This window comes from Morus notabilis, unplaced genomic scaffold (genome assembly GCF_000414095.1).
Source record: "Morus notabilis unplaced genomic scaffold, ASM41409v2 Scaffold438, whole genome shotgun sequence".
Classification (NCBI taxonomy): Eukaryota; Viridiplantae; Streptophyta; class Magnoliopsida; order Rosales; family Moraceae; genus Morus; species Morus notabilis.
The window spans coordinates 65,824-82,994 of NW_010365011.1; the positions used below are offsets into that span (position 1 = coordinate 65,824).

General features: G+C 37.7%; 2 protein-coding genes across 4 annotated transcripts; one reads left to right on the top strand and one right to left on the bottom strand.

Annotated features, from left to right (window-relative positions):
* Positions 1 to 3,660: 3,660 nt before the first annotated feature.
* On the top strand, positions 3,661 to 13,270 carry LOC112093370. Of its 3 annotated transcripts, none has more exons than XM_024171612.1 (5): positions 3,661 to 3,787; positions 3,892 to 3,975; positions 4,056 to 5,430; positions 6,013 to 6,440; positions 12,391 to 13,270. In XM_024171612.1, exons 3-5 carry the CDS (start codon positions 4,533 to 4,535, stop codon positions 13,144 to 13,146), a joined length of 2,082 nt encoding a protein of 693 aa, XP_024027380.1. In that variant the 5' UTR covers positions 3,661 to 3,787; positions 3,892 to 3,975; positions 4,056 to 4,532; the 3' UTR covers positions 13,147 to 13,270. The 3 variants fall into 3 exon arrangements, with proteins under 3 accessions (XP_024027380.1, XP_024027381.1, XP_024027382.1); XM_024171613.1 differs by having other exon boundaries at positions 4,447 to 5,430; XM_024171614.1 differs by lacking the exon at positions 3,892 to 3,975 and having other exon boundaries at positions 4,447 to 5,430.
* Positions 13,271 to 13,426: 156 nt separating this feature from the next.
* Positions 13,427 to 16,392, bottom strand: LOC21390522 (glycine-rich RNA-binding protein 2, mitochondrial). The gene is made up of 5 exons (XM_010107194.2): positions 16,300 to 16,392; positions 15,322 to 15,475; positions 15,161 to 15,229; positions 14,765 to 14,871; positions 13,427 to 14,317 (listed from the first exon to the last, which is right to left on the bottom strand). The coding sequence occupies exons 2-5, from the start codon at positions 15,464 to 15,466 to the stop codon at positions 13,805 to 13,807; spliced, it is 834 nt and encodes a 277-aa protein (XP_010105496.1). The 5' UTR covers positions 15,467 to 15,475; positions 16,300 to 16,392; the 3' UTR covers positions 13,427 to 13,804.
* Positions 16,393 to 17,171: the final 779 nt, after the last annotated feature.

Sequence of the window (17,171 nt, forward strand, 5' to 3'; positions counted from 1 at the left end):
TTCACACACATTCTATATTTATATGTGTATATGATGTTTCGGGCCTCTAAATTTTTCTCTTTCATTCACCAAAATATATTCCTCGCCAACCCCACCACAATTTTTTTTTTATTTGCTATTAGATTGAATTGAAAAGAGGGGCTGATTTTTCTTTAAGTGGTGGTGTCAACTTTATTTTGTGTTTGGAAAAGGTTGCAGAATAAGTTGGTTGGGGGTGGGAAAAATCTTGCATCAAGTTGAGTTGATCAAACATTGTTTTTTTTCTTGTTGTAAGCGGCGATTATATCAAAGAGCCACCACAGAAGAGCCATCAGCGTTTACTTTAAAAGTCATATTCCAATGTCCTAAAAGCTAAAAAGCTAAAAGGCTAAAAGCCAGAAGCCAAAAGTTGATTTAATTGCCTTCCAATCGAGTTATTGCAATACTTTCTAGATATAACTACTAAACCAACTTAAATACATTGTTACGGTTAGAAAGGCTACTTGTGTCATGTATCTTGTCGTGTCATGTATCGTGTCGTATTGGGCCTTATCGTATCGGGTTAAGTCGTATCGTGTCGTATTGGGTCTTATCACGTCGGGTTAGGTCGTATCGTGTCGATGAAGCTTTAAAACTCAAAGTATCACTTCTTTCGTGTTAAATAACCCATAAATTTTGTGCCAAGCTCGTGCTTGTCTGAGATTCTAAAACTAAGGCATTGTTTGGTATAAGGGTTTTGAATCCGGAATCATGATTCTGGTTTAAACTAGTGTTTATTTATAAAAAATAAAAAGTGATTCTGATATGACTCATCCAGAATCAGTGTTTGGTTTGGATGGTTTTGATTCAAGATTTGAACCCTGGTGTGATGTTTTAAACTAGGAATCACCTATGATTCTAAAACCATGCCCTCTTAGTTTTGGGTGGTTCAAACCTCTTATTCTAATTTTTGTTTTAAAATTATGATTTGAACTTAAAATCATGAATCATAGTTTCAAAATCAAAACCAGAATCACCATAGTTTAAACCCTCCTACTAAATAAACTCTTAGACTAAGCTCAATCAATGGCCGTTGCATGGCTCCTGCTTGTGCCTATGTCATGTACGTCATGAACCATAACACATTTATCGAGCTCTTGAGTCCCTTTTTATATCAAATGCTAAAATTTTAACCTTGTTACGACATAATTCTAGCAAATGAAAGGAAAATTTAGAACATGTTAGGATTTTTAATCCTATGAGGCATAAATATTCCTACATAGCATTTGTGGTTCACGTGAAATTTGTGCATTGTTGTTAGCAACCTTGTATCAAAATAATTTTAATTATTTGTTGCTCGTTTTAACAATATATTCATATTTAGTTGATTTGAATTTGGATGATTTGATACCATAAATAGCCCGATTTAATTAATTTATAGATTATGTTGGCTGACAAATTTTGTTGACTTTTGGGCTAATCTTCGGTATCATTGTAGGAGATTTGTGCTGATTTTATGTGATAATATTTTGATTTGCTAATTACAATCTAATCACATTTATTTTTAGTAATTTCCGATATTGTAGAATTGACCCTTATGCAAAATTGAGTTGAGATTCATTTGAGGATTGATTCAATCATTGATTAAGTTTTCTAGATATTTCTATCAAAATTTTCCTAATCAATTTTGGATCTGATTGAAATGATAATTGATTGCAATTCAATTAACAAATCACTAGTTGTCTGTGCATGATCATATACTTTGTCCAGTTAACGAGCTAGTTGTCTGTCTGCACATTGTGAAGGATTTTAAATATGTTCACACAATAACAGCTAGAATTATGGGAAGACTTAAAATAGAAAGTTTAGTGCGTCCAAAATTCACAATTAAGTGGAGATCATAATCAGATCTCAACCCAGATCAAGTGGAGAGATTCTAGACCTCTCTCATATCCAAGTGGTTCATTATTTAAGGAGAACCTCGTGAAATTCTCTCGTGACCTAGGTTGAGAACTTGAGAGTCTATTGAGAGAAAATTTGATGGGTATGAGGGTTCAAATCAGGGTGATTCTAGTTTTGATTTTAGAACCAGAGCTATAATTCATGATTTTAGTTTCAAATCATGGTTCTGAAACCAGAACCAGAATCAGGGGTTTTGAACCACCCAAAACTAGGGGGGGTGGTTTTGAACCACCCAAAATCAGGGGTGATTCATGGTTTTAAAACATCACATCATGGTTCAAACCTTGAATCAGAACCATTCAAACCAAACACTGATTCTAGGTGAGTCAAATCAGAAACACTTTTACTTTTTATAAACAAACACTAGTTTGAACCAGAATCATGGTTCCGGGTTCAGAACTCTTATACCAAAGAGTCTATTGAGGGTTCTCATTTGTGCTTAATTATGAAAGAAAACCATAGCAAATATCCTAGGCTTTATTTGTTACTCTTAAACCATGTGGACTTTGTGAAGAATCCAGAGTAGGTCCGATAGCGAGCCGAAGGCGGATCGTGGCGCTCGGAGTAAGTCAGAAGGAATGAAGGCGAGCATCATGCTTGGAGTAAGTCAGAAGGACCGAAGGCAAGCAGAAGTCTCGAAGTAATGTGAGGAATCTGAAGGCGAGTCAAGATGAGTCACTGTGAGTTAGGAGTTGGTATAGATACTAGCGAGCAGAAGACTTAGAGTAAGGCGAGTCAAGATGAGTCACTGTGAGTTAGGAGTTGGTATAGATACAGGAGGTTTCTTGTAATTCTGCATTTAGTGATATTGGAATCCTCTTTATGCTGGTGTGATCAGCACACAGTTTTTTCCCGAAAGAGCTTTTAGTCATGTTAAATAACCATATCTTTATGTTTATTTGATTATTATGTATTTTACTTCACAACATTTTTAGTTTCTATTTAAACATGGTTTATTTAGCCGTTTTGTGCTTACAGTATGCCATTACTGTTTATGTATGGTCTAACAGAATAAAACAAAATGAATGAATATGCATGACATATACACATATCTACTTTCTAGGCATTGTCGATTATTTAATGGACTGGCACGACATAGCACGATCAACATCTTTAGAGACTGGTTGCTTTTTTTACCGGTGAAACACTATGTTTTGATCGATGGATTAAGTTTTCAATGGTAAAAACTGCACATATTCATATTAAAAATTTACAGTGTGTCACACAAAATTACTCCATCTATAGATTTAACCGTTAAAAATGTAATTTAATTGTCAAAACAAAGGTATTCTATCGGTGAGTTTTTTAAGAGATCTCACCGTAAAAAGGGCTTAAAAAATAACTTATTATTACTCACGGTAAGCCATATCTTGTGAATTCTATTTTCCATTCACTTTTTTATTTTTTTATTTATATAATATTTGTTTCCGAGTCTAGGATTAATTTCCATTTTCAATATTTTTTTTATGTTTTACGAGAAAAGTAATTTTCGTTTTAAACGCAGAATACCTTTTTAATTAATTCTAGATGAAAATAACTCTTTTTTTTTTTTTAAAGAGAAAAATAGTTAGTTTCAAGACAAAGAAAATGATACATCAGACGTTGCCGTATCGACTCGTGTCCACAAAGTACACATATCTACGGTGAAAATGAAATGCGAAAAATCCTCTACCAAAAAAACAATTAAATATTTTCAAAATTTCCCATAACCCTCGTTTTTTTATGAGAGGAAGAAAAGAACTCGTGGGTTTAGATAACATTGTTACGGGTCTTATTCCTCCAAAGCAAAGAGAATCCACTTCTCTAAGATTCAGCAACAGGAAGGAAATTGGATTTCCTTTACAAAGTCCCACCATTATTATCAAAAGTAAGATTTTCTTTTTTTCTTTTATTTTCTCTCTCTTTTTATTTTCTTCTTGTCCCCAAAAGTGCTGAGCGGTTTTGACCTTCGTTTTCTACTTCGCATTTCAGTTTCTCAGGTCGTTGAATAGAAATATTCTGAAATGGGTTCGTTTTGTTGATGGGTTTTGCAGCCCAAAGGCTGCTTCCAAATGGGTATATCTTATATTATCAATTTTCCTTTTTAGTTCTATTATGGGCAGTGAAGGATTTTTTTTTTTTTTTTTTTTTGTAAGGTATTGAGGTTGTGCTTTGATGGGTTTTGATGAATGGTGAAGATTACTTTCAATTGCTAGAATTTGGCCCTTCTTATATTTGTTCACAAATTGATTGATTATTATTTCTGGGTTTGAGAAATTAGTCTCTGAACTCGGGGGAAAAAAAGGGTAAAAAAAAAAAGGCTTCACGAGTGTTGGTATCTTGGAGACTTCAAAGCTGCAAATTGTGACGGAAGAAAGTCTATTTTTTTGTTGTGTTTCGGTTTCGGTTTCGATTCTCTGGAAGTTGTTTCAACTAACTTTATACTTTGGGATAGCTTGTTACTCCAAAAACTTTAGAGGGGTTTTGCATTCTAAGTTCAGGCATTTTGTTTCTTGATTTGTGGTTCATGGGAATTGTTGGCGCCAGGTTTTTGGTGCTGAGGATCGAAACAAATAGGAAACTTTGCTTGGTGGAGTTAGGGTAATGTTTTGTGTGTGGAAAGGAGAGCAGAAATGGATTTCTTTCTTGTTGTGGCTGCTGCTGGTGCTGGATATTTGGCCAAGTATTGGCAGAGCATTCCGAGAGATCGAGATAGGGATAGTTTAAATTTGTTACAGTCGTCTTCTGGGGATGCAAATTTTAAGAAACCTGAATCCCCAGGCTGTCCGTTACGTAGTTTGGAACGTAGAACGAAACTACGAGGCAATGTAGCTAAAGATAAGACGGGATCTGACAAATCACTTTCGGATATTAGCTCGTTAGATGATGCTTCAGGAACGGAAGTCGCTTCTACTAGTGGGACCTTGGAAACTTACCAGGATTCAGATATACTTTCGGTATCAAATTTGCAGTCAGGATTCTCAAGCATTGAAAACCTTAAAAATGACGAGGGTGGAAATAGATCAGCTGGTAATGTTAGTGATAACTGTGGTGATTTATCATTCAACCCATCTGCTGAAGAAGTGGATTCTTTTAATGATTCAATGAGGAAAAGAAGCCCTCTTAGAACTAAACTTTCTCACGCACATTTTATTAAACCAATGAGTTCATTGGAGAGTTGCCTTTTGGCTCAATTATACAAGGAACATGCTGAAATGGCAGAGTATGTGCTTAGTTCCCTTCCATCCCCAGCCACACCAACTATGAGGACATTGTTTGTGACGGATGGAAGCCGAGTAATCAGCCGTGCATACAATGATTCTTTGAGTGCTCTAATGGGATCCAGGGAAAGTAAGCTGAATAAGGAAGCCCGCTTAGAAAAAAATGAAAAAATATACGGGGTTCCTCCACTGCCAAAAGTTGGGTATTTGGACCCTACCAAGAAGATGAAAGCCAAGACAGGAAAGGGGAAGAGAGGAGAATTGAGCAGTTCTACTAAAATGACCAACGGAAAAGACTTCCATTCTCAAGGTGATACTAACTCGTCTGCATGTTTTCTTTTTAGCTTAATTGCTAAGTGCTTTATTAATTGCTAGTCGCTATCCTTATATTACTAAAGAAGAAAATACTTCCCTTTATTTCTTATCAATGTATGGTTCCTTGAAATAACTTTCTTTCTTGTTTTGGAGACAATTTAAGTTTGTTTATTTCACGACCTTATGTAATTCAGCAAAGAAAATATCATGGATAAAAAATTCAGCTTTTCATACAAAATAAAATTGTTGCTTTAATGAAAAACGCTCAGGAGCAATGAGCTATATTATATTTGGAGAACTGGTTGGTGAAACCATCAGCATCATGGGGATACTACTATAGGTTTTGTTGCTCTCTTATCCTAAAAAGTCATCATTCTCATTTAAGGGCCAACTTGACTTCTGATCCCTCAAATCTTATTTCAGATAACTAGCCTACATAACCTATTAGATTTTCCAGCGTTTCAATGAATCAAGACCGTAGTTATCACAATCTGGATCTTGGTTTCAATGCTTCACTTCGGTGTGTCTCTTGTTTTGAAGAAGTTTGTGGCTTACTGTTTTATGCTGATCTCAACAGGTTCACTTTATGGAACATTTTTATTCTTTATTGGGATGTCCATTGGCATGCTATCTTCTTTCATGACGAGTAAAAGTGAAGTTGACAAGTTGAAGGATTTGTTGAAGCAAACTGAGAACTTAGTTCAAGATTTACAAGAGGAACTTGAGATGAAAGATTCCTTGACGGTGAAAGAGCTGGCTAATGAGACTTATGAATCTCAGGGTGCATGTGATAATTCCATTTCTAAACTGGCCCTGAACAAAATTCCCTCCGAACAAAATATTTACTGTTCTACCAGAGAGAGTGAAGATTCTCATTGTCAGAAAGCGAATGAGAATTCAGAATCTATAAGTAAAATTGAAGCAGAGCTTGAAGCTGAACTAGAGAGGCTTGGCCTGAATATGAACGTATCAACTCTGGAGAGAAGATTGTCTGAAGTTGTTGAGGTAATCTTCTATGTTTAGAAAAGATTGTTTGATGCTTTTTCAGCTACAGACTGATTATTCAATTCAACATCAACATTGCACGTTGGCATGACTCTTATCAGTGTTTCGTGGTTCTTTTCCATCTATAAGATTAAGAACCTTGGTTATAGAGTTCTTTTGTTATTTCTTGTCTGTATCATGTGCAAGTAATGTTAAGAGAACCTTATACGTAATTTGTTGATTTTTTTTTGGTTTATTGAATTTAACACCAAGCAGAATACAAGGTCTTTTTCCCGTTTTCAGAAGCCTTAACTTTATTTTCGTATTTGATTTGGTTTCAGTGTTAATATCCCAGAACAACTGTGTTTATAGATATAAATTAGATCCTTTTAGATAATTAATCTTATTTCCACTGCCGGAATTTGCGAAAGTTAGAAATCTTGCCTTGTATTTGATCTGCCAACCTTTTTGTAATAAACCACGAGTTGCTCCTCATCTTTGTGATCCATCATATAGAAGTCGTCTCAGGGTAACCTGTGGTTGAGTGTGGACAGTTATTTAGTTTGTTCTCAAGTAACTATGCCAAATATTGAAGTTATAATATGTCTCGTTTAATCTTATGTGTCATAACTTATTCTTTTTGTTGAGATTTCCGAATCAATTAGGGAAGATTTTTAGGAATTATCCCTGATATTTTGTGTATAAATTAGGAGGAGAATCCGGTATTCTTACTAGATCTTTATTTTTAAACTTTCCTAGTTTAGTGGGTTTGTTTCCTTATTTAGTTACAACCTAAGAATAGTCAAAGCTTTACTATTTGTATATATATATGTGTACCGGATGATTCAAGGAATAAGAATTGATATTCATTCTTCCTAAAAGCCTTCATGGTATCAGAGCCCTAGGCTCGTATCTCTGGAAATTAGTTACCCTCAGCCCTGCTGCCTCTCACAGTCACTCTCACGGCATGCCTCTTCTTTTCCAGTCAACTGGCCTTATTCTCTTATTCTGTTCCCTCATTCTCACGATTAGGGATCGATCCATTCCTCTTTTTTTTCCAAACTTCACATCGCTGTTTTTTTGTTTTCCCGTGAATGACTAAATACGGCATGGCAACAGAGTAGTCTACCTCAACCTCGGCAGATAGTTCCACCACCGAAGTTTCATCCACAACCAATTCTCATGGAGGACCAGAAAACACATCAATTCTCATTACCGGACACAAACTCAATGGCCACAATTACTTACAATGGTCACAATCAGTGATGATGTTTATTTGTGGTAAAGGCAAAGATGAATATCTCACTGGTGAGATTACAATTCCAGAGAAAAGGGATCCTAAATACAGAACATGGAAGACAGAAAACCACATGATCATGTCGTAGTTGATTAATTCTATGAATAACGAAATAGGAGAAAATTTTCTCCCATACGGGACTGCAAAGGAGATATGGGATGCAGTGCGGGAAACCTGCTCTAGCTCAGAAAACATCTCAGAATTGTTTGAGAGTGAAGCTGCACTTCATGATCTACGTCAAGGAGACCTCACGGTAACACAATACTACAACACTCTCACTCGTCATTGGCTTCATCTCGATATGTTTGAAGGCCATCCGTGGAAGTGTAGTGAAGATACAAAGTTGGACCGGGAGATAGTGGAGCAGAAAAGGACCTTCAAATTTCTTCTCGGCCTCAACAAGAATCTGGACGAGGTCAGAGGAAGAATAATGGGTACAAAGCCTTTTCCAAGTATAAGGGAGGCTTTTTCAGAGGTTCGTCGGGAGGAAAGCAGGAAGAAGCTGATGATGGGCTCTCAAAATTCCGCTCCAACTCTTGAAGGATCCGCCTTGGCTGCTAGAGGACCACAAAATAGTGTTACTGACAACAGGCAAAGAAAAGGAAGACCTTGGTGTGATCACTGCCGCAAAACAGGACACATCAGGGAGACTTGCTGGAAGATTCACGGGAAACTATCTGATTGGAAGCCTTCTCGACCAAACAATGATCGGGAAGGCATAATCAATATTGCTGCCACTATTGGTGACAAGGAAAACTGCACCACTTCTGCTTCACAGGCTGAAAACAATCCCTTCACAAAGGAACAACTTGAGGTACTCCAGAAGCTGCTTAGCCAGAATGTCATGACTCAAACAAACAATAAAAACCCGGGTTCTAGTATGCTAGCACATAAAGGTAATCTTTCAAATGCCTTTGCGGTTAATAAATGTCATACAAATCCTTGGATTGTTGACTCAGGAGCCTCGGATCATATGACGGGAGATGCCTCTATATTTCACAAGTATAGTCCAAACCTTAAGAACCATACAGTCTGCATAGCAGATGGTTCTTCATCCAGAGTTAAGGGAACAGGAGTAGTGAAAGTCACTAAGGATATAAACCTTCATTCGGTTCTTCATGTTCCTAATTTGGACTGCAATTTAATTTCAGTGAGTAAATTAACTCGTGATCTCAATTGTGTGACTAAATTTTTTCCAAACCTTTGTGAATTTCAGGAATTGAATTTGGGGAAGACGATTGGCAGTGTTGAGGAGTGTTTTGGGCTCTATCTCCTTAAGGATAATATTTCTTCAAGAAGGCAATCTCAGAATAAAAATGGTGGATCATTCAAGAGTCAGTCCTATTTAAACACTTGTGTCAATAAGGATAGTGAAATTATGTTATGGCACTATCGTCTTGGTCATCCCAATTTCATATATCTTAGAAATTTGTATCCATCATTTTTATCAATAAAAGTCCAAAGTTTTTCAATTGTGAAGTTTTCCAACTTGCTAAACACACTCGTAGTAGCTATCCTAACTCTTCATACAAACCTTCTCGCCCTTTTGCCTTAATTCATAGTGATGTATGGGGCCCCTCAAGAGTAAAAAATATCACTGGAACTAGGTGGTTTGTGTCTTTTGTTGATGATCATACTCGCTTAACATGGGTATTCCTTATGAAAGAAAAGTCTGAAGTTGGACAAATTTTCCAGCATTTTAATTCTATGATACAAACACAATTTCAAACCAAGATTCAAATCCTTAAAAATGACAATGCCAAAGAATACTTTGAATCAATTCTTGGAACCTATCTCATGAGTCAAGGGATTGTCCACTTAAGTTCTTGTGTTGATACCCCCCAGCAAAATGGGGTTGCCGAGAGGAAGAACAGGCACCTATTAGAGGTGGCTCGGTCACTCATGTTCACCACTCACGTTCCAAAATATTTTTGGGGAGAAGCCATACTCATAGCCACATACCTCATTAATCGGATGCCCTCCAAAATCCTTAAGTTCCAAACTCCGTGCAATGTTGTCCTTCAACATTTCCCACACACCAAATTCATCTCATCATTAGCTCCAAAGATATTTGGATGCTCTGCCTTTGTTCATATACGCTCTCAACATCATGGGAAATTAGACCCTAAATCCATAAAATGTGTCTTTCTCGGGTACTCCTCACATCAAAAAGGGTATAAGTGTTACTCTCCCACAACCAAAAGGTTCTACAACTCAATGGATGTTACCTTTTTTGAACACCAATCATTCTTTTCCAAGCCTGTAATTCAAGGGGAGAACATGAGAGAATTTCAGCTTTGGGATCTTGAATTTCAGCCTTCTCCATCTCTGTCCATACCAGGTCCTACTCCTCAAACAGATTCTACCAATCAATCTGAGAGTCATACTCCTACACTGAGTCCACCGAGTCTATCCCATATCCAAGACAGTCCCAGTCCAAATCGTTCTAGTCCACCTTTTCAGCTTCAACAAAACGATGAAAGGAATAAAGAGGTAATTGTTTACTCCAGGAAGAAGAAGTCTGGAAAGGAGATAGAGCACACAATGCCTCTCATACTAGACCATGAAGCTAATCTGGATTCAATGCCTACACAAGTTCACTCGGGTAAGGATAATTTAGATGTTACAATACCTGCTATGGAGAATTTAGATGTTCCAATTGCCTTGAGGAAAGGTGTCAGAACTTGCACGAATCATCCTATTAGCCGATTTGTCTCATATGTGAAACTATCACCATCATACAAGGCCTTCGTGTCTACTCTTGATAGTATGCAGGTTCCCAACTCTATTCAGGAGGCTCTCAAACACTCAGAATGGAGGAAGGCAGTTAATGATGAAATCCAAGCACTGGAGAAAAATAACACATGGGTGTTGACAGATCTTCCCCCAGATAAGAAGACCGTCGGATGTAAGTGGATTTTTACTATCAAACACAAGGCTGATGGTAGTATTGAGAGACTAAAAGCTCGACTAGTTGCTAAAGGGTTCACTAAGTCTTATGGAATAGATTATCAGGAAACTTTTGCTCCGGTGGCCAAACTAAACACTATCAGAGTCCTTTCACTTGCAGCAAACAAGGACTGGCCTGTACATCAACAGGATGTAAAAAATGCATTTTTGAATGGTGACCTTGAAGAAGATGTGTACATGGAAATACCTCCAGGACTGGAAGCAACCGTGGAAAGCAACAAAGTGTGCAAACTCAAGAAGTCTTTGTATGGACTCAAACAATCTCCTCGTGCATGGTTTGACAGGTTTGCAAAGTCAGTTGTGAGATATGGATTCACTCAATGTCAGGCAGATCATACACTGTTCGTGAAGTTCTCCTCAGAAAACAAAGTGGCAGTCTTAATTGTATATGTCGATGACATCATTATGACAGGTGACTATGAGGAGGAATTAGTGAGAGTGAAGGCAGTTCTAGCCAAGGAATTTGAGATCAAAGATCTTGGCAATCTCAGATATTTTCTCGGAATAGAGGTAGCTCGATCCAAGCAAGGAATTTTTGTCTCTCAAAGAAAGTATGTCCTGGATCTGCTAAAGGAAATAGGAATGCTGGGGTGTAAACCAGTCGACACACCGATGGATCCAACTAAGAAGATAACAGCTATGATAGAGTCTGCACCAGTTGATAGGGAGAGATACCAAAGACTCGTAGGACGGCTTATCTACCTCTCTCTCACACAAGACCGGACATCGGCTTTCCAGTTAGTGTAGTAAGTCAGTTCCTGCACAATCCTACAGAAGAACACGTGGAAGCTGTGTATAGAATCTTGAGGTACTTAAAAATGACACCAGGAAAGGGTATACTATACAGGAAGACTGGAAATCAGGATATTGAGATCTACTCAGATGCAGACTGGGCAGGAGATGTAAAGGACAGAAGATCAACAACTGGTTATTGTGCCTATGTTTATGGGAATCTAGTCACATGGAAGCGCAAGAAACAACCAGTAGTCTCAAGGAGCAGCGCAGAAGCTGAGTTTAGAGCATTGGCCCTTGGCATTTGTGAAGGAATGTGGATAAGGAGACTACTCAAGGAATTGGGGATAACAAGTGAGAAACCGATCAAGCTTTTCTGTGACAATCAAGCAACTATATGCATCACCAAGAATCCGGTACATCATGACAGAACTAAGCATATTGAGATTGATCGTCATTTTATCTCAGAGAAGATTAACAACTCAATAATACAATTGATCTATACCCCCACACAATCTCAAGTGGCAGATATACTCACGAAAGCTCTTCCAAGAACAAGCTTCGAAGGATTGAGTCACAAGCTGTGTTTGTTCAACATCTACAACTCAGCTTGAGGGGGAGTGGTTAGATTTCCGAATCAATTAGGGAAGATTTCTAGGAATTATCCCTGATATTTTGTGTATAAATTAGGAGGAGAATCCGGTATTCTTACTAGATCTTTATTTTTAAACTTTCCTAGTTTAGTGGATTTGTTTCCTTATTTAGTTACAACCTAAGAATAGTCAAAGCTTTACTATTTGTATATATATATGTACCGGATGATTCAAGGAATAAGAATTGATATTCATTCTTCCTAAAAGCCTTCACTTTTTCATAGCCAAGACATTACTCGTTTTTGTGTACTTCAAATGAGATGTTTTATGCTGGTAATGATACAAGAGCGAGTGTTAACAGAGCTCAAAATTTGTGCAGCTTGACGCGGACTTTGAGGCGGACTTTGCTCAAGGCGAGTTGAGAGTTGACACGCTTGGAGGAGAAGTTGCCAAATCCAAGTCGAATGAAGATGGGGCTAGCACCTCCACGACACATCACTCGGGGAACCATGCAGTTTCTCCGAGAGAGCTTAGCTTGCGCTTGCACGAGGTCATTCAATCAAGGCTTGAAGAACGTGTAAATGAGCTTGAGATAGCACTTCAGAACAGCCAGAGGAAGATAAAAATTATGGAATCTGGGCGTAAAAATCGGGGAGAGTTCTCGAACGGTCGACTAAGATATTTGTCATCGCAGGAAAGTCCAATTGCTAGAGAAGATTATAATTCCATGTCTCACCCACCTCTAGTCATTAATTTATCAGGGGAAGCTATCGATGCTTACAATGAGGCTCATGAAGAGCTGATGAAGATGAGTGACTCAGAAGAAGAAGATTCACCTCGCGGGATCTATGAAGACATTCATTACTCTCACTCCGCAATCCCCGAGGAAAAGTCACTAGGTGAATTGTTTCCCAACAGTTTAAGAATGCAGGAAGAACACATCTCCTTGGTTCTCGGATCAAATGACACCTCCAACAGTGGGGACGAGATTAGTGATTGCAAGGATGAGATGGAAAAGGAATTGATAAAGCAGATTGTGGAGAGAACCAAGAAAGGCTCTCCTGTAGTTTTGAATGCACAAAGGCTGCTGTTTTCAATGGATGAAAATGAGCTTTTAAACGAAAAGAAGTTTTGATTTTTGCAATCTAATGTACATAGATCTCTCTTTATTTTGATGTACTCTATTATTTGCCGCAATTGTATTTTTGGTCCTTCAGAGCTTCTACAGAAACTTTTTCAAGACTTTTGATTCATATAAATACAACGTAGCATTCCATGACTTGGTTAAGCCTCTACAATTGACCTCTTCCATCTTTCTATAGCATCTTTACATTTTTACCACAATCTTTTTTGGACATTCGTACTGAAAAAATCCCATTAGTTTTCTCAGAATTTGTACTCCCAGGCCATGACACTAACACTTTCTAAGTTGTAAATAATAAATCTCCTTGAAACGGAACATAGTTCATTACAAAGCTTATAAAAAGAGCACTTTTTGCACAAAATAAGTGCCGTCTTCAAGACACGGGAAGGGCATTACCCTTTAAGTACAATTATTTTGAGAATTTCAGGTTTTATAATCGAGAACAAGGTAAAAACCGCATCCAAAGTCGAAGTCCGAGTGCCAAAACCACGAAAATAAAAATATAACAATTCGGTAACAGGGGGCATATATAAGACCTTAAAAAGCTAAAAAGAAATGAGAGGGGAGGGAAAAGAAAAAAGAAAAAAAGAACAATCTACTTAAACATTTATAAGAAGCAATACGGCAGTACTCTCCCCGAACTCTTTTTTCAAGCTCTTTTGGCCAAGTCAGCATCATCATCATCCCTGAAAGTTTCTTCTAACGGGCCATCCTGGTCATTATCGCCGAAGGTATCATCCACGGCATTGTTTCCACTGCTTCCAGTCAATTGATCATCACCACCAAATCCTGACCCAGAGCTTCCATCATATCCACCACCAAAACTGCCACTGCCACTGCCACTGCCACCAACACTTCTGGCAAAGTTATCACTGCCACCAGTGCCACCGGCAACATTGTAATTCCCGGTGTTACTGCCATAACCTCCGGCATCATTAGTTGCAGCATAGTTACTGCCACCGTAGCCACCTGAACTTCCACCATAGTTACCACCACCATAGTTTCCATCACCACCGCCTCCATAATTACCACCATAACCTCCACCACCTCCAGAGTAGCCACCACCACTGTAGCCGCCGCCACCATATCCTCCGCCACCGCCTCCAAAGCTACCACGCCTATCAGTGGCATAATTCACTCTTACACGGCGACCTTGAAGTTCCTGAAGAGACATTTTGCCCAAAATATATCAGTAAAATCTTACATAAAGACTAAGGTAACATGATTTCAGAGACTAGTTAACAGCCATACACGACTTTTGAACAGCAAGAATTTTAATGAAAAACTCTTTCTATATTAATTGCATAGCTGAAACTCAGAATATCAATTTTATAATAAGCATTACGTTCTTCATTTGTTGAAGATGAGAATCCAATAATACATGCATTACTATTGAATTTCTAGTTCTTCAATTGTTAAAGGTGAAAATCAAACAATGTAGTGTTGGGACGTGCCACCAGAACATATGTATGATGTGATGGACCATGTATCATGGAAGCAATAAAGACCACAAGGTTATACAATATGCATTCAGAACATCTAAGAAAGACATTCACCGGGTAAGATCAACGTGTGCTTTTCCAACAAGTTAGAGAAGAAATTTTAGTACCTGTCCATCCAAAGCCTGGATAGCACTGCTTGCCTCTTCACTCGAACTGTAGGTGATAAACCCAAATCCTCTGGATCTACCAGTATCCCGATCCACAATAACTCTTGCTGCACAATTTATTAGGTCAATAAGCATATGTCCAAATTAAGCAAACAAAGCAACCTCAGCCAGATGAGAAAATGGATAAACAGAAATACCAAGACTCCACGCTAACTTCTCAGACCATGCTAGAAAATTGCAGGGCATCATATTTAAATGCGAGATTAGACCGTGTTAATACGTCACCAATGTGACCCATAGACAAATAGCGAACAACAAAAGCATGTGTAGACGAACTCTAAACACCCATAATCTTCCATCTAGAACTCAAAATTAACACAATAGCTAAGGACCTACCATCAATAACCTGACCATACTTTTGAAAAGCTTCCCTCAGACTCTGCTCATCCGTCTGATATGAAATACCTACAACAAAGAGGATTCAAAGATCTAAACACAAAAACAACAACAAAATGCAATAACATGTGTAAGTCAAAAAATAAAACGCAAATATTCACCTCCAATAAAAAGCTTCGAGCTTGGCATGGAAGACATGCATCGTATCGCTTGGGAGATAGGGAGTCTGAGGAGAGTTGCTTCAGAGCTGACCTGCTTGGCTGCAGATTGCCTCAGGATATTCCCAACTTTACTTAAGAAAGCCATTGCAATAACCTAAAAGAAAACCCCAAAAGTGAAATTTTCAATAGAGTTGAAACAGCACCCAATCTCCACCAAAATATTTTAAGAAAAAAAAAAAAAAAATTGACCACGGAAACAAATTATCAAAACCAGTTCATATATAAACAACCACTTTTTTCTACCTCTGTATTTACCTAAAAATTGAACAAACGAAGAAAAAACACCAAAACAAACAGAAACAACTTTCCCAGATGATATATGACCATCCCAAAACCAGTTCAAACATGTCCAGATGATATACCAGCAACGAAAAATGCTTAACAGCACCAGGATGCACCACAACTAATAGAAGACGACCCGATATACGAACCTATAATGTGGGACCCACCTTCTATTAGTGTGACCCACCTTCTATTAGTGTGCCCCGACCTAGCATTCATTTCCCTCTCTATCTTCTCACCGGTATCAACCAAAAGAAAGCAAACAACCAACAATCGAATGAAACACCAATCCAAATCAAAGAACAATATTTCCAGAGAACATTCATCATCAGAAACACGAGACGAATCCGAAAACACCATGAACCATAAAACCCAAGAATCGAAAAATTCAAAACTTTCGTTTCTTTTCCTTCACTTTCCCATAAACCAAACCAATATTCCAAACAAAATAAAAAAAGAAAAAGAAAACAGCACACAAGAACAAACGTAACCGATCATTATGTACCCCAAAGTCAAACCCTAGAAAATATAAATCTCTACCAATAGAAGAGGAAGTGAAATAATAACAAATAGAAATGTAAATGACCAACGAAAGCCAAAAAGAAACGATCGATGAGATTCTTCTTCCGAGCGTACCTTATCGGAAATGATCGATCTTTTCAGGGACAGACTAAAACCCTAAAACCTTCGATTTGGTTAGGGTTTATGGAGGTGAAAGAGAGAGAGTGAGAGAGAGATCTATATATGAACGAAATAGGAAATATCACCCGTTGGATTTTGAGTGGAGTTGTGAGAGCCGTAGGATGAGAAGAACGATGGTGAGGTCGGAGATATTGTAGGATCGGTACGGCTGTGGCGTGTGATGTTTTGATTGGGCTGTCACTTTTCTGTTTGTGACTGTTGATGAGCTTATGTTTTTGGCCTAAAAATATCCTTTGATTTAATGGAAGGACAATTAGCATCGTTACTCCTTTTTTTTTTTTTTTTTCCCTCTGTGAATATAGTTCCAAATGAGAGAAATACAAACATTGATTCATACCTAACTGACTGCAAACGTACTTATCGACTCAACCTCCGAATATAAATTGAAATTACTGTCGAATTCGACTGATTTTATAGAGTAATAGGTTTATTAAGTTCCAATAAAAAAAACAGAAGAGGCTTACAAAGTAATAAATGGTTCTTTCAAACACACATAACTTTAATAATTAAAATTAAGAGACTAAAAACATCAAGACTTATCTCAATGCCGTATAAAAAAAACTTATGAACTAGACATAAATACAACACCGAAAAATAGGAAAATTACTTCCAGTATTACTAAAAAAAAAAAAAAAAAAAAGCACGCTAAAACTAAATGGCAAGAACATTACACTTTATTTGACAACACACAAATCAAAACAAAAGAGTAAAGTGCCAGCTCAGGGTTAGGCAAGTAACACTCGCCTAAGGCCCCCAAGCCAAGCAAGGCCCCCATATCGGCATATTCTTCATCATGATGTTTACAT

What these genes read in the sequence shown, in the direction of transcription:
- LOC21390522 (XM_010107194.2), bottom strand. Translation starts at nt 15,466, where the DNA reads ATGGCTTTCTTAAGTAAAGTTGGGAATATCCTGAGGCAATCTGCAGCC. An exon ending in CTCGAAGCTTTTTATTGGAG is followed by an intron (nt 15,230 to 15,321) that starts GTGAATATTTGC and finishes TCTTTGTTGTAG; the next exon opens with GTATTTCATATCAGACGGAT. An exon ending in TCCAGGCTTTGGATGGACAG is followed by an intron (nt 14,318 to 14,764) that starts GTACTAAAATTT and finishes ATGTCTCTTCAG; the next exon opens with GAACTTCAAGGTCGCCGTGT.
- LOC112093370 (XM_024171612.1), top strand. Translation starts at nt 4,533, where the DNA reads ATGGATTTCTTTCTTGTTGTGGCTGCTGCTGGTGCTGGATATTTGGCC. An exon ending in AAAAGACTTCCATTCTCAAG is followed by an intron (nt 5,431 to 6,012) that starts GTGATACTAACT and finishes TGATCTCAACAG; the next exon opens with GTTCACTTTATGGAACATTT. An exon ending in GATTGTCTGAAGTTGTTGAG is followed by an intron (nt 6,441 to 12,390) that starts GTAATCTTCTAT and finishes AAATTTGTGCAG; the next exon opens with CTTGACGCGGACTTTGAGGC.